Raw genomic sequence first — 16,670 nt, forward strand, 5'->3', positions numbered from 1 at the left:
AAACACCTCACACAGCAGTACAGTCATATGTTACTTGCGGGCATAATGCTTCAATTTGAAGGTTACTGTATAAAGTTCTGAAATATTTCATTCTTTCTTTCTCAAACTTCTCTCAATCTCTCTGTTTGCCTTTTTTAGTTTTGATTTGTTTTTAAAGTGGGTTTGGTAGTAATTTTGATTAGTTTTAGAAGTAAAAGTACTGAAAGTTGGAAATACTCAGTAAAGTAAAAATTACCTCAAAATTGTACAGTACAGTACTTGAGTACATGTACTTAGTTACTTTACACCACTGATAAGAAGCTGTCTCACTATCCAAAAAACAAGACTGTATGAAAAACACAAATGAACACAAAGGTGAGAAGATAAAACGATTACCCCTCCTGCTAAAACTTCCCACAATCTCCAAGTGAAGGGGGTTTGAGGCTTAATAAATAAGCATGGACAAACTTACTCTACAAAAACCATGTTGGTGTAACCGAGAGATTTGCTGAGAAGAACATATTTTAAATAGCCTACACAGATTGACAACAAAAAAGGAAAAACAAATCATGGAAGAGTATTTCCTTGTTTGAACACGGAATGACAGTGACGATATACCGTATAAGAATAGTCCACTATGTATGAAATACACATGGCAGCAACACTGTCAAGTAGAAAAACAAATCCAATCAATTAGAACCGTCCATAGAAGATACAGTATAGATAACCCATTAGACCTGGAACGCATCCGTGTGTCATTTTTAGATTTGAGGCAAAAAAAAGCATTATTTGACACTTTGGCACTGGCTATTCAAAAATAGCAGATATACAAGCTCATAGCGCGGCACCGAGTGCCGCGCTACGAGCTTGTAGATCTGCTATTTTTGAAAAACGTGAAAATGTGTGCACATCTTTGAACATAATTGTTTTAAAGCGAACATTTCTAACTCAAATCTTTGCTTCTGGGGGGTCCCTGGAACAAAATATTTTGAGATGGGGGGTCCGCGGCCAAATACATATCATTTTGGGGGGTCCTTGACATGAAAAAGTTTGAGCACCACATAGCAGAATACTGTTAGGATTTAGAAGGCATTTGTAGAAACGGCTTTTCGGGTCTTATAGGTTAAGGAGTTCGTTCAACAATAATCATAGCATCTGCGAGACTGATCACTAAATACAAGTTAAAAGCAATCAGGTCAGGAGACAACAAGTAAACATCTGAGGAGATGACGTGCCGCCTCACACACGCAGCTCGTGCCGAACACAGCGGAACACAGCATTGCAGCTGTGCATTGCAGCACTCGGGCTCACTTTGGTTTTTAATCAGTGACGGGGTGAGAACTCCCAGCATGCAGTTAAATACACAGCGGCGTGCTCGTGTGGTGCTCACCCAGCCATCTGCCCCTGCACACTCCATTTGTTCCCCCCCATCTGGCAGCATTAAAGTTTACTGCGCTGTGCCACCTGCCTGTTTGCCTTGCCCCCCCCACCCGCCCCCTCCCCTCAGGGCAGTCCTGCCACGCCTTGATGGGCACCGCACTCACACTATAATTTGAGAAGTTTGGGGGAGCAATTTCCACACCCCGCCCAAACAAACACACACACGGCGTGCCCGTCTTAGTGGGAAGGAATGATGGACAGAGCCGAGATAGGCCCTATTCACAGCAGCCATATTGGGAATGAATCGGGCCCCTTCCTTACTTCCTTCACAGGTGTTACCAATGACACTAATTAAGGCTCTGTTCCATTTAGCGTGGCATAGTGGTTGTCTTATTTTCAAGGACCCCCATAACTCAGAGTGTACAAATGGAACCAAATGGACCCGTAAGGGTCCATTTGGTTCCATTGGTGGGTTACACACCCACCATAAGGGGCCATTTGGGAACCAAAATGGAGTGTTTCTAGTGAGCCAACATGCACGATATCAGCACCCTGACCAGAATGGAACAGAGCCTTCATTAGTATCATTGGTAACACCTGTGAAGGAAGTAAGAAGAGGCCCAATGTCTTTCCAGCTTTCTTGTTTTGGGCATGTCATTATCTAGGCAAACATTTTCTAAATTTGACCAGGTGCCTGTTGGGCCGGTATCAGTCGGATCAGCGGTTCTGTTCAACCTCCTATACGACCGACTTGACGCCGGGATTCTAAACTCTCGCGGGTTGTCGGCAATGCATGCATAGTTTGAAGCAGGCCGGTCAAACGGTTCTACGTGAACTACAGACGGACGGACATACGTACGTGTACAGAGATTTCGTGCATTTATTGTAAGATAGCGTAAATATCCGATTTACAAGCACACAACGTGTTGTGATGCGACATGCTGTGAGCTTGTAAATTGGCCATTTTCTATATTTGGAATACAGCAAAGTATAGTAGGGCTTAAGTGGTTAACATCAAGGCAGACACAGTGAGAGATAGAAGTCATTGTGTGCTGAGGGCTATCACAGGGACCCTTTAACCTCAAAAAGGCCGCCTTGTTGAAGCGTGGGTTGGCTCTGACAATAAATTATTCAATCGAGAGTACGAGTGTGCGAATAATACTGCCCTTAATACTGCACTTGTGGCCAGCTCCTCTCCTTCACTGGTGCATGTTTCTCTGTTGCCTTTTTCTATGAGGGAATCCTTACCATTTGTGATCCTCCCATGTAAATACAATTCATTTACATAGCGTAGGCAGGGCCCCAAATACTCCCAAAAGATTCACAATGCTGGGAGATGCATTGCTTGCGTTACAATTTAGGCATTTAGTACATGCTTTTATCCAGAGTGACTTAAAAAATGCAAGATAAGAGTAAATGGCATAAACCCAAGTCAACAAATGACAGGATAAATGGTCACATACACAAGTGCAAAGAAAAACAATAAAGTGCTAAAAGTAACTAGGATAGGCCTACTGTAATTTTATTATAGTTTTTAAGTTGTTTAAGTTTATTTTGATATGAACTATTACAGTGCGTTGCTGTTTTATGTTGTTTCTTTTATGTTAAACTTGTTAAGCTGCCATCTTGGCTAGTTGCCCCTGCTAAATGAGATACGACTGCCTTGTTGAAGCGTGCGTTGAGTGTTGAAAAACAAAACAATTTTAAGAAGACATTGAACATTGGAACATTATAAATAAACAATGTATGTTTGCATTTTAGGCTTTGGAAACTAAAAGATGCATATGACAACATAAATATACAAAGTAGTGAAATATAAAGAAATGGTTGATTGGTACCAATATTCAAATGAAACTAGAAAATGAGCTCCTCGGAGCACAAGTCTCCGCCAGCAGAAGCGTGCTATCATCTGTCATCAACTGTGATATCAGTTTGCACTGGAATGTACTGTTCTTGATTAATCCTGATTAATCCTGTACTGTTCTTGATTAATCCAGTGACACATCTACGTCATGCGTCTCACTAGCCAATCAGAGCACATGCACTCTTTCAACGTATTGTCACGTGTCACGTGAGGCTTGACCAATGTTAGCTTGGCCGAGGGGGGGGGGACGGAAAGTGAAAACATAGTCTCCTGGCGGAGACAATAATGAATATATTGTGCATACTGCCACTTGACTCGGGTAACGTAGAATCCAACTAATATTGCTTCACATGTCTTTCAAATCTAGTTTAAAGTGGTCACCATATATGGGCAAGTCACGTTTGTGACGCCCACAGTCCACACTGTCCAACGTCCACCCACAGTCCATCCACTGTCGGGTGGGCAGTTTGCTGATCCATCTAAAGCAGGGGTCTTCAATAGGGGGTCGGGGCCCCCTTGGGGGTCCTCAGAGTAACTACAGGGGGTCCGCCAAATATTTGTGTGATGGGGAACATTGGCCGAAAATAGCCGATCTACAAGCTCACAACGCCTCGCGCTGCGAGGCGTTGTGAGCTTGTAGATCGGCTATTTTCGGAGAGTTGGTGTAGAGGGAAAACGGGCAAACCAAGTGCAGAGCCAATGGTCAATTTGACAAAATAGTGAGGGTTTAAATGGTTAACTGACTCAAAATACACATTAACATGAATCAAACATTTTAATAGAAAACATAAAGTATGTCAAACAAGTCTATGAAGCTTTCTATGAAATCTATGAAAACGTTCAATCTGAAATTATTATTTTTTATACAATAGGTAGTGGGGGGGGTCCCTGCTTCATCTCTTTCTCTGCTAAGGGTGCATGGCCTGAAAGAAACGTTAAAGACCTCTGAGCTAAAGGCAATTAAAACATGAAGTATGTATTCAACACATCCACTCACCTACACTACTGATTCTACAGACCAACACACTCCATTTTTTTTGTTAATTGGTCTTTGTCTTTATTCCTGTATTTAATAAATCATGTTGTTAAAGGGATAGTTCACCCAAAAAAATACCTTTTTTTCTCCTATCGTTTAGTCACCCCATGGAGACTTGAATTGATGGATATTTTTTAGTTTTTGCCGCATTCCTATTAAAGCCAATAATTTGTTGGCCAGCGGACCGGTAGGCAACATAAAGGATACTCTTTGTGTCTCCTACCGGAACCGCTGTTAGTCATCAAATTATTGGCTTAGATATATGACAAAAACAAAAGAAATATCCATGAATTCAAGTCTCCATGGGGTGACTAATCGATAGAAAAAAAGTCATTTTGGGGGTGAACTATCCCTTAAGTTATCCGTGTCCCTTATCCCTCTTCTGTCTGAACACTGAGCCAGGTTCATCACAATATCATTTAAAGGAAAGGATCATCAGGAAGGATCATATAAAGACAAGATGCACACCCCATACTAATTAGATGACATCATAGATTAGAATGTTGTTTTAGGAGACACTAGTTGATGTTGATGTTGAATGTTGTGGTATTCCCACGACATTCAATATGCCGGCCATTGGCCGACTACAATCTTAATTGGTCATTAAATATAATATATATTGGCTATCTTGGCCATTCAAATTATTAAGTAAATAATTTGATATATTCGTTACACCAGTGGTTCTCAAACTTTTTCATGTCAAGGACCCCCAAAATAATATGTATTTAGCCACGGACCCCCATCTCAAATATTTTGTTCCAGGGACGCCCAGAAGCAAAGATTTGAGTTACAAATGTTCGCTTTAAGAAAATATACATTAAAAGATTTGCAGCAGATCTACAAGCTCATAGCGCAGCACTCGGTGCCGCGCTATGAGCTTGTATACCTGCTATTTTTGAATAGCCAAAGTATAAAATGTTAAAATTATTGTGACACTATATTAACACATTTTGCTGGGGACCCCCTGGAACCCCCCCAAGGACCCCTGGGGGTCCCCGGACCCCAGTTTGAGAACCAATGCATTACGCCACATAAAGTAACAACATTGCAATACGTAGATATTTAAGTTGTTTTCTTTGCATTGACCGGCGAATAGTCTGTTTGTGGTTTCCCGAGAGTAGCCTGCCTGCTACCATTCTCCAGCCTACTACTACTACCCACACACGCCTGAGTTGCGCAGTATCGGCTAAACAGACATCCCTTGCCACATTTTGTGAAACTAATGGATTTACAAAGCATGCGACCACCATGCAACGGGAAGCAATACACGATCCATCGATGCAATGATCATCACAGCAGCGCAGTGACGGATCACTGTGATAAAGCCAAGCTGTCGTTTTCAGATCTACTCATATCGCAGCTCAAAGTTGTATGACATGGTGTCATAAAATTACAAAATTAATTGAAAAAGCCACCCGGCTTTGGAACTGACGAGGCAATTATCCCATTAAGCCGATTCTTACAAATGTCTTCTAAATCCTAACAGTTTTCTGAAAAACGTACGTTTCTATATCAGTGGAGGCCAAAATGATTTATTTGGCCGCGACCCCCATCTCAAAATATGTTGTTCCAGGGACCCCCCAGAAGCAAAGATTTGAGTTACAAATGTTCGCTTTAAAACAATATATCTATTCAAAGATTTGCACACATTTTCACGATTTTTCAAAAATAGCAGATCTACAAGCTCGTAGCGCGGCACTCGGTGCCGCGCTATGAGCTTGTAGATCTACTATTTTTGAATAGCCAAAGTGTAAAATAATGCTTTTTAGCTCAAATCAAAAAGTGACACAGATGCGTTCCAGGTCCTAAAGGGTTAAACAAGCACAGTAGGTCAGCCATTCAGAGACCTCCAAATTCAATGAACGTGCTAAAGCCGACTGGAAACAATTTGGAGATGTAAAAAATAACAGAACAGAACCTATGCGAAAACTTCAGGGTGGTCCTTCATATTGGGATGGTATCAGGGTTGGTTTTCGAAGCAGAGATGTACTGTAGCTTTGTTAGCACTGGTTTTCTCCACTGTTCAAGCCCATACATTGCATTTCCCTAGACATATCATCAGTAGGGAGAGAAGAGAGAGAGGACTACAAGAACAATGACTCCGTCAATGACATGGAGAGAGCGTTGGAGACGTTGGTCACAAATTGCAGGTGTCATGGAACTGTAAACATAACGGTAACAAAAAAGCTGATTATGCACGTGCTCAGCCTATAGTTTACAGTATACTACGTAGTTCAACGGTGTTGTGTACCAAAAAGAACAGATCTACAAGCTTAACCACGTGCCACACGTATTACGTTTTTAAGCTTGTTTTTGTTTTTTTCTTTCCACCCGACAATCCTATTATGCTTGTAAGCATGTATTTTTTGGGGTAGTTTTTGGGGTACTTGAACCTCAGCCACGCTGGACGGCCAAATGAACGCCTAGCGGAAACAGTGGTGCGTTCTTCATCTCCTGTAATCGCACTGATCTTCCTTGGTAGTATCTTCAGAGGGAGAGTAGTACCGTTGAAAAAGAACGGAAAGAGTGTGTCAGTGAAACTGTGTGTGAAGGTGTGTAGGCGTGTGTTGGTATCGGGATCAGAGATGGACAGCTTTCCTTTCATCCAGTCCAGTTGGACTCTGATCCTCCGGGGTTTCTGCTTCAACTTGAGAACAGTGACAGACCCTGGTGACGAGTATGCTGTGTATGTACCATCATATAACCGTATTCTCCAGAATTTAACCCCGCCTGTGTCTTTCTTCTTCCTCTTCTTTTTTCTGTTCTGGTACTCTTCTAACACACCCAGTATCCAGTCTGTATTGTCTCCGACCTCAACATCCCAGCTGTGAGTCCCCGAGTTAAAGCCGTCAGAACCATAGCAGTAGTAGTCAAACCTCTCTTGGGTGTCAGGAAGCTTCTTTTCCTCCCTGCGTCTCACACAGGTCAGATCACTAGAAAAGATCAGTCCTGGATGGGACGTGTTGGGGTCCAGAAGCACAGGAGTGTAGGAGACGAAGTCTTTCATCTTGTCCCAGACTTTGAAGGTCAGGTTGCCCAGGTGTTTGACCTCGTCCATTATCAGTGCTCCTGAGATCAGCTGTGGGTCCTGCAATGTGGACTGGGCTTTTTCTACTGCGCTATTGTAGATTTCCATGATGCGTTCAGCTCTCATATCCGCCTCTATGGCTCTGATTGTTTTTGAAAGGGTTGCTATATCTCTGTCCAGACCCTCAATCGTCTCTTTCATAATCTGACTCTTCTTCAACTCTTCTTCCCTCAGTGCAGCAATGCAAGACTCCTCTTCGTCATTTAGAAACTGATGAAGTTTCTTAAACTGTTCCTTAATTTGCCTCTCTGTATTTCTGGTCTGGACCGTAATGTGTGATTCTGTTTGGTCACAGTTTGCCTTGACTTTATAAAAGACCTTCAATTTATCCTGCAAGAGCTCCTTTAAGACCTTTATGAAGGTCTGACACAGGTTCTTCAGAGCCAGGTTAGAGGGTGGATCACGCATTGAAGATATCTTCTTACAAACTGGACATTCTCTGTTTCCCTTCTGTCTCCACCGTTCATGCAGACAGACTTTACAGAAGCTGTGGCTGCATAACAGGAGAACAGGCTGTCTAAATATGTCATGACACACAGGACAGGTAAAATCCTCCGACTCCTCGGTAATATTGGTATCCATTGTCGTCTTAACTCTCGTTTCAATAATTCAGGCTCTTGTTAAATTCCCACTCTGACAGAGTGCGGAACGGGGTAGGATCAGTTTTGCCTCCTGTATTCAGTGTTCAGAGTTCAGTGTTCTGCATTCTTGTTCCGGCTTCATTAGAAATATACTGGTTTAAAGTGGACGTCACAGTGACGTCACTGCGGTTGTGTGCACATTGTGGTGCAGGGTCAGGCCTGGGCTACCTCTACGCCGAGGGCATTTCCTTGTGGCTTTACACTTGGAGGCCAGTCTGGAGCCATGTGGAACACCATGTTGGGATCATTGTGTTGATGACCTCATATTGACGATGTCAGTGTGGAACCCCTTATTTAGGCAAGAGAGGGGGACAGCCACACAGATAGAGATTAGTGGAAAATATAGCTCTTTGTCAAAAATATTTGCAAAAAAAGAATATTCACAATGTGACGCCCACTGGCAGCACACTCAAGAAATGTGGCACTGGTCCAATGGTTTGCGAGATTAGCCTCGGAAAGACAGACAGACAGACACAGACACACACATGCTATTCTACACATCATGCCCCCTAGGTGCCATGTTGTAAAAAATGCCAGGATATAGAGGGGAGAATGGAGATATAAAATATTTGCACACCTCATCCTCTCATGCGTCGGTTTCTAAACTGCTCAGAGAGATCCTAAGCATGAATGAACATTATCTTGATGGGACTCCAGCCATGAAAGCCTGGCACAAGAAAGCGGTTCTAGGCATGGGCGACTTCCCCTGATTTGCCAATCACAAAATACCTCAATCAAAGTTTACTTATCTGACATTTCACTTCCAGTGTTGCCAACTTGTCCTTGACCATCTTTGTTAACCCTTTCAGACCGAGAACGCATCTGTGTCATTTTAACACATCGGGTGCCAGAGGTTTATTAAAATATTATACGTTCAGTGCCTGCTATTCTTCCATCCACTTACGTTGATACGTTTCGTGCTGTAGAAGCCCCGACGCGGAAGTGCATGTAAACAGAGCGTGCGCGCGAGACGGCGGAGGGTCCCGACTAACACCTGGAACAATAATATTTCTAACGCGATCCTCCATTGCAGAGTGATCGCCGATCGAAAACGGCTCGCTTACACCACGTTAAAAAGAAATGGAGATATTAAGCTTTTAGTCAAGGAGTTAACAATGGAGAGGCCGACCGGAAGGATTTTTGACATGGATCCACATCCGGCCTCTCCTTCTCAGAAACTCCTTGGATGATCCCAAAGTTTCGTTAGAGCGCCCCTAGTCTGGGAGGCTTCGGCTCAAAGCCTGAACAACAGGGGCACCGCCACTGCGTTCTGATTCAAATCAACAGCCAATGAAGAAAAGGGGCCGGGATCCACATGCAGTGGGTGTTGCATGTACAGTAAATAGGAGCGACGGGAAGCAATTTCCCCTTGAGAAATTGCGGCCGCCATTGTTGTGTACTGCTGTTTGCCTCTCGTCGGACTTTTTAGACGAGTTGCACAGCTCTCAGACCGTTAAGAGGCGTGTCCGCTCAGATTCTGAGCGTAAGTTACATCCCGCCCACAAATACCAGGGCTCTGGCCCAGAAGTTCCTCGCCGCTCCAGTTTGTATGCGAGGCGAAAAACTTCTGGGAACTCAGATTAGAGCGCCCCACGTGGGACCCCGCGTATAAAAATAAAATTGGGTCAAAAACGGTCCGGACCGTTTTCGGCACTCCTCGTTTGGATTATGAAAAACGGTCCGGACCGTTTTTGACTCCAATATCCCACTTTTATCCCACGAAACGTTCCTCCATTTCCCCTACACTCCTCACTGCTTTGTCCAATCGGTCCGTCGAGTCCTCTATCTTCAGGTTTATTTCGGATTTAAATTCCTCCATTTGTTTTTTAATATCGTTGAGGAAGCATGTGCGAAATTCCGAGAGATCCTTTTTCAATTCGGCTTGTAGTGTAGCCAGTCCTGCAGTCATGACTTCACTCACTACTTTTTGAAGCGACGCCACTGTGACCAGGCCGGGGCTCCGGTCCTCACCGCCGGCGACGCCATCTTGTGCTGCCGTTGTTTTCCCATTGTTTGCTCCGTCCTCGTTCACTGGTTCAGGAGCGGTATTTCTCAACTCGTAACCTCCTTTTTTCGCATGGGACTTTTCCCCGCTCATTATTCTTTCGGTTTGTATCACTCTGAATGTATGAAACTTCTTGAATTAAGTGGAATTATAGGCTGATACCGGAGCTCTGTCAAGCTGCCATCACGTGTAACGCCACCGGAAACTCTCGGTCCGGACCGTTTTTGGCACACAATGTGTTAAGATTTCTTTGGCTATTCAAAAAAAGCAGATCTACAAGCTCGTAGCGCGGCACCGAGTGCCTCGGTCTTAAAGGGTTAAAGGTGTGAAAGAATACAGTAGGACCCGAATGCAGACAAGTGCAGATAGAGCAGGCAGGTCATACTTTTAGATTACCAACCAAGTCCCAGGGAGCAGGCAAAGTGTAAATCCAGGGTCAAGCAAGAAAAGGTCACACACAGGGCAGGCAGGGCAGAATCCCAGGCAGAGGTTAGAGGCAATTAAGACAGAGCAAGTGGGTGGGTCTTGAAAGATGTCATTAAATGAAACATATGTTTTTCACACTTCACTAGAGTGTATCCTTGGCCATAATGGAGATATATACAATAGATGAATTTGAAGATCATCGTTTTGTGTCATTTTATGTCAAAGGTCCATAAAAGTCCAACATGTGATCGCAATCCCTTATCCACAAGTTTACCTAGGGCATTGTGGGCATCACTCCTGTCGATTTCATCAGGTATCAGGGATCAAATCGACAGGAAGTGATGCCCACCATGCCCTAGGAAACGTGTAGATAAATAAGCATGAATCATGATTTCATTCACCAGTGAGAGACACACTGTTGGACTGCTAGTCCGTTGTGAATCTAATGAAGATGACGGCCGGATGGTGCATTGCAAACCTTCCCGTTTTAAACTTAAATAGCACACTAATACGTAGCTGAAAACATCTGAGGTGAGATGGCTGGGCAATGCAGTGACAAACATGTTTCGGCACTGCCTCTCTCTGAGACACAACCTGCCTCTGTTTGACCAGGATCTTCACAATAAAAGGCGGACAATGATGTCTTTAAGGCCCTGTTCAGACTGGCAGCCCCCAGGCTTACATACTGTATGTGCAACGTTCTTTTTAATTTGTTTATTTTATGTTTTATTATATTTATTGCCTTGTACTGTTTATTGCTTTGCTCAAGAGAGTGGCTGTAATTCTTAATTTCCATTCAGGGATTAATAAAGAGAGTATTTCTATTCTATCACTACAATGTATACGTATTTACATGATATGTACGCACTGTATTGTCACGATTAAATGACATTTCAACCGCGCGCGCACGCTCTCACACACACACACACACACACACACACACACACACACACACACACACACACACACACACACACACACACACACACACACACACACACACACACACACACACACACACACACACACACACAGCTAATGTAAAGTGAACTGCAGCCTGACAAATTAAGTCAAAATGCCTCCAGAAAAATCTGCCACTCAAAAAAGGATAGTAGTCAGTCACAGTTTAATGTTTAAAATAATAATCTTATGCTCTGTGATTTGAAATAAGTGACATGACCTTTTATACTTTTATACTATAATCATGTGCATGCAAAACGTGGCCTGTATTGGTCTAAAACTGGATTTGGAAATTCTCTTTGGATATTGGAAATTGTCTGTCACTACAAGGCTAATGGCCAAGAGCTTATTTCAAATTGCCCGTGTTGGTATTAGAGCTAAGGTTGGGTGGGTGCCGGTGCTGGAATGGGTTTGGATGACGTGCCTGATTTGGGAAATGTTGTTCCCCTGCCCATGATTCCTAATGGCTTGCCAGCTAACATGTTCAGTTTATTTATGGAAGAATCCTTCCATCTTCATTTCAAAATATACAGGTTTGTTATAACAGTCAAAGAAAGTCCATTAATCTCCCTCCCTCCCTCTCCTCTCCTCCCCGCCCCTCTCTTTCTCCTTTGGGGTGGCGGAGCAGATGATTGGCTGGCAAAATCCCTCAACAGCGACACCCGCAGGCAAATTGTTTTTTTCTGTCATTGCAGGTGAAAAGGCCAGAGAGAAAAAAACCTGCCATGGCTCACTGGAGTGGATGTTTCAGTTAAAACATTTTAATACACGTTTGAAGGACCATGAGGAAGACTTTTAATGTTTTGTAAATCTGAATGTCATGAAACCTTTAAGCATCACATATTACCTAATCTCTCAAGAATAGATTCTGCTCTGCGCTTGAATCTGTCGGTAGCCGTGTTGACAACCCCTGCGCATTGGCTACAGGTGGGCGTGCCATCAGATCAGGAAGCAGGCCGCGCTTTACCCAATCAAATGTAGTGGGCGGGATTTACGTGTGTGCCGGTCTTTCCCCACTGGAAACAAACTGAAACTCATTTAACAATAGCGCCCTCAAAGCCGACAAAACCGCGGAAAGTTAGTAACATTTTAAATTGCTCTTTCATCATAGAAACAAGTGGGCTTATAACCAAAACGATCCATGTTCTCTGGGAGAAATGGTGTTAGTGTTCCGTGGAGAAATATTGTTAGTGGGAATGAAAACATAGTCACACCACCGGTAGTGAAAGGCCAAAACCCCGGTTTCCCTGAGCACAGGTCGTCCGTTCAGCTCCGCCCAGAGCCAAATGAATAAGTAAAAAACAGCAGAGGGCGCTGTTGTTCCTTTTTATTTGGCGATGGGTTCCCAGATTGCATATTACATGGATGTTGATGGGTTGTTGTTGTTTTTTTGGGGGGGGGTACAATGGATGAATCATTGCAGTATTCATTTGGCACTTCTTTACAAAATAGTGGTCAAAACATTTGTCGATGGTCTAGGACTCTCCAAAATCAGGATCAGCATCAGACCCCAAAAATCTGGTCAGGTTCTATCTAATCCATTACCCTACAATTCAGAGTCATCGCCTCACTGTTTGTTTTTAGACGTGTGTTTAAGTTTGTGTGCAAATAACGCAGGGGTCATGCCATCCACACAGCCCACAACATATTCCCATTGAACCCTTTCACTTCTGGTTGATTGGGTTTGAAAGTGGGTTGTGTAAGTGCCTCAACAAAAGCAAAGCATTAGCATTTGTCACGGACCCATGAGTCACTCTCACACACACACACACACACACACACACACACACACACACACACACACACACACACACACACACACACACACACACACACACACACACACACACACACACACACACACACACACACAGAATTACAGGCATCACAAAGCCATAGAGAAGAGGGCTTTCAAGAATGCTAATTGCATTTTGACACAATAAGGTTTCCATAAAAACCCTCCACGCTGACAAGTGAGCGCCTTTAAATGTGCTTTTATTTTCCCCCTGACCTGCCCTGGCTTCAATACTTTCATCTTCCGTACTAAGTGGATTTACGAGGAGAGAATTCTCCGCTAAGTAATAGCCTGATTTGATAAAGCCCAATTATTCTAAATGTATCGGCGGCCAGCAAGGCTTCCTAGATTCAAGTGGTTCTCTGGGTGAAGGAGGGATGAACACTCATAGATCTGAGACCTGTCCTCAAGTTCATAGAGCCACTGACAACTATTACCAGAGATACTTTCTGGCTGTAAAGTGACAATTTAAAGGCTTTTAAGACCTTTTTAATACTTAAGGAAAAAAGAAAGAAAGACATGAAATAAGACCATTACTGCATCAAAAGTAATCAACAAACTATACTATAAAAACTGGTCAAACATTGGCCGAATTGTCAAATAATATAAGAAAGAGGCAAAAATAAATAGGCGATCTACAAGCTGGTTGCAAAGCTTGTAGATCTGCTATTTTCATAATATTTATCAGTGGAAGCAAGTCAAACAAAATGTTATGCCTCAACTCCTACATTCCAAGTGCTTATCAGGGTGGGGGTCCTCAGTTCAAACATGATTATTTTGGGGGTCACGACCCCCCAAAAGAATCATATTTGAACTGAGGACCCCCCAACATAGGCCTGAAACATTTCAGAACCACTGGCTAGGGTTCATGCCATTTACTCAGATCTTGCACTACTATATCGCTCTGCATAAAAGCATGTGCAACTAAAAAAGGTGCTCCTCGGAGCATTTTGTTCCAAACATGTGTTTTGCTAAATTAGACCTGCTGGTGGCGCTGTAATAGTGCGTAGCAAAAAATCCTGAAGGGGGCGTCAACAAGTGTCATTTGGAGCGGCGGACATCTTGGTGGGGGATAAACAGGTTGACTTAACATTGACCCCCACCAGTATGTCTGCAGCAACTATGCCACGCCCCCCCCCCCCCCCGTGGTGACGACACGTTGCCAGGCTCTATAGAGCAATGTGGAAAGGGTGGCATGTCTTCCTCAATGTAGTGCGAATGTGTGTGCAAAGTTTCACCGCAATCGGACGGATTGGTCATGATTTGCTGCATTTTGTTCAAAAGGGACCAATCCTGCAAACTTTGGAAGCCAACCGTAGCCAATCAGGATGGAATATGGAAAATCTGACAGATCCGTGTTGATCACATGACTAAAGATACCGTGTACTGATTTGGTGATGTTTGGATTCAATCTGTAGGAGTATATCAAAAAATGGTTCTGAATTGGCATGCAGTGTGTGTGCACAGTTTCGCAGCGACCGGGCCAACGGTGCCAGAGATTAGCTGCTCACAGACAGATGGACACACGGACACACGGACGGACAGGGTGCAAAACATATACTCTCGCCATGCCTTTCGGCCTGGCGGAGATAAAAATGGCTAAATTGTAAATTGTGAGGGCTGGACTTGTGGATTAAAATGTTAAGACTGATCTACAAAGACCATTCCCCAAGAGACGTTAAGAGAATAACTAGTGACATATTTCTGTTTTGGATACATATTGAATTATGGTGGCTTGGCGTGAGATCAGGTCATCCATTCGCCATTTGTCTCAAAGATCATTGGATTACTTATCTAATGACAACACTCACAGACCCATCTGGAATGAACAGACGTCATGGTGTCTGGTGCAGTTATTATACAACACCCAACAGAATGTCTACAGGTATGGACACAATGCAATCGGCGAGGGGGGATCAAAGACAGGAGTAATTGCTTAAGCCACATGAATCTGCTGTTGCTTACTAATGATACAAAATGTGATCGAAAATTCTTAAAGGTGCCGTTAAGTGTTTTGTTGTTGTTGTTGTTTGTGGGTCAAAACATAGATATCTATGTATCATTTGTTGTTAAAAGTTAAACATCTATACACTCTATAGCAATGATTTGAGTCTGAATATACAATGGGAGACCGCTGTCACTGAAGACCACTGTCATTGAACAAACACTATGCAATAGTGTTTGTTCAATGACAGTGGTCTTCAGTGACAGTGTTCAGTGAAGTGGTCTCTCCTTCTCTCCAGCTTTTCAGTCTGTAGTACCACAGAGGAAGAGGAAGACACCATCAACCACTTGCAATGGTTACTCTCAGAATATAGCTCTATTTAACACTTATTTTTACAAACATAAACATCACTTATACAGAAACAAAATTCCATAAAAACCTCGCACACAAATTAGACAATGTGGCATGGACGGAAAGGTCTTCAGCAGAAAGGTAAGGTTCACTCTATAGGAGCCTTTATGGAGAAGAAACGCCGTCTATAGCACTTTTTTTCTGCTGAAAAAGAAACAAGAACAAATGATTGTGTGGGTGCAGGGACGAAAGGGTTGTGCAATCGACAGAAACAGACCTCAATATACTGTTACTCTATATAGAAAGTACTTTATTATTGATTTTTTTTTAAAGTTTTAAGCTAGCAGGTGTAAATGTGAAATTTACACCTTTCCAAAACGAAAATTTCCAAGATTGAGCAACTGAATGGCATATTGATTGCCTAAAATGTATCCATCTTTTATAGACAAGCTGTCAGGCGAACAGCGAGAGTCTGTGTTTCTCCTAGCCAGCTGTCAGCTCTCTCCTGGTGGGCACCGCTGCTGGCCTGCTCCATATGGAGAGGGGCAGCGCACGCTGGCCCTCCTGTGGGCCGGGGCCCACTGGAGGGCCACGAGGGTATTGCAAGTGACAAGATTTTAACGATAATATAATGTTACATAAAATGACGTAAAAAAATATATTATAAATTATTTTTTTCCCCTTCAAAATCTTTAAAGGGTCGTTTTCATTGTGATACCGATAAATAAGAACTTAAATACGTTAGTTCCATTGATCCAAGCCAGAACACAATCGATTGATTGATCATTAAATTATTCCTAACCTTAACCTCAGTAAAACAAGAATACAAGAACCGCTGGGAGCGAGCGGTCCCCGAAAAAAAGGGGGGCGAGCGTGCCGGTTACCGTTTAAACAACATTTAAGAAGCAAGCCCAAAAAAGCAACTACACTTTAGAAACAAGCCCAAAAAAACGCAACCCACTACAACCAATATCTACAAGCAATTTTACAGAAAAGGAATATCATTATTATGATACATATAATTATAATAAGCAGACATGGCAACGCTGGCAGCGGCCATCAGCTTGGATGAGGAGCTATGCATTATTCTATGGTCGTGATTGGACAGCTGACCAAAAGCATCTCTCAAAAAAAGTTGAAACTATTCTCAACTTTTGAAAGTGCTCTGCTCAGCCTGAAAAAAAAGCTGTATACTGTAGG

The 16,670-nt window shown here is 43.0% G+C and overlaps 1 protein-coding gene across 1 annotated transcript; it reads right to left on the reverse strand.

The window, feature by feature from the left end:
* Positions 1 to 6,098: 6,098 nt before the first annotated feature.
* LOC311044182 (nuclear factor 7, ovary-like) lies at positions 6,099 to 7,755 on the reverse strand (the record flags this gene model as incomplete). The annotated part of the gene is made up of 2 exons (XM_084055601.1): positions 6,099 to 6,136; positions 6,765 to 7,755. 2 exons carry the CDS (start codon positions 7,753 to 7,755, stop codon positions 6,099 to 6,101), a joined length of 1,029 nt encoding a protein of 342 aa, XP_083911727.1.
* Between the last annotated feature and the right edge of the window lie 8,915 nt (positions 7,756 to 16,670).

The sequence above is a fragment of the Gymnoscopelus microlampas genome (assembly GCF_963454915.1).
Source record: "Gymnoscopelus microlampas genome assembly, chromosome: 1".
Lineage (NCBI taxonomy): Eukaryota > Metazoa > Chordata > Actinopteri > Myctophiformes > Myctophidae > Gymnoscopelus > Gymnoscopelus microlampas.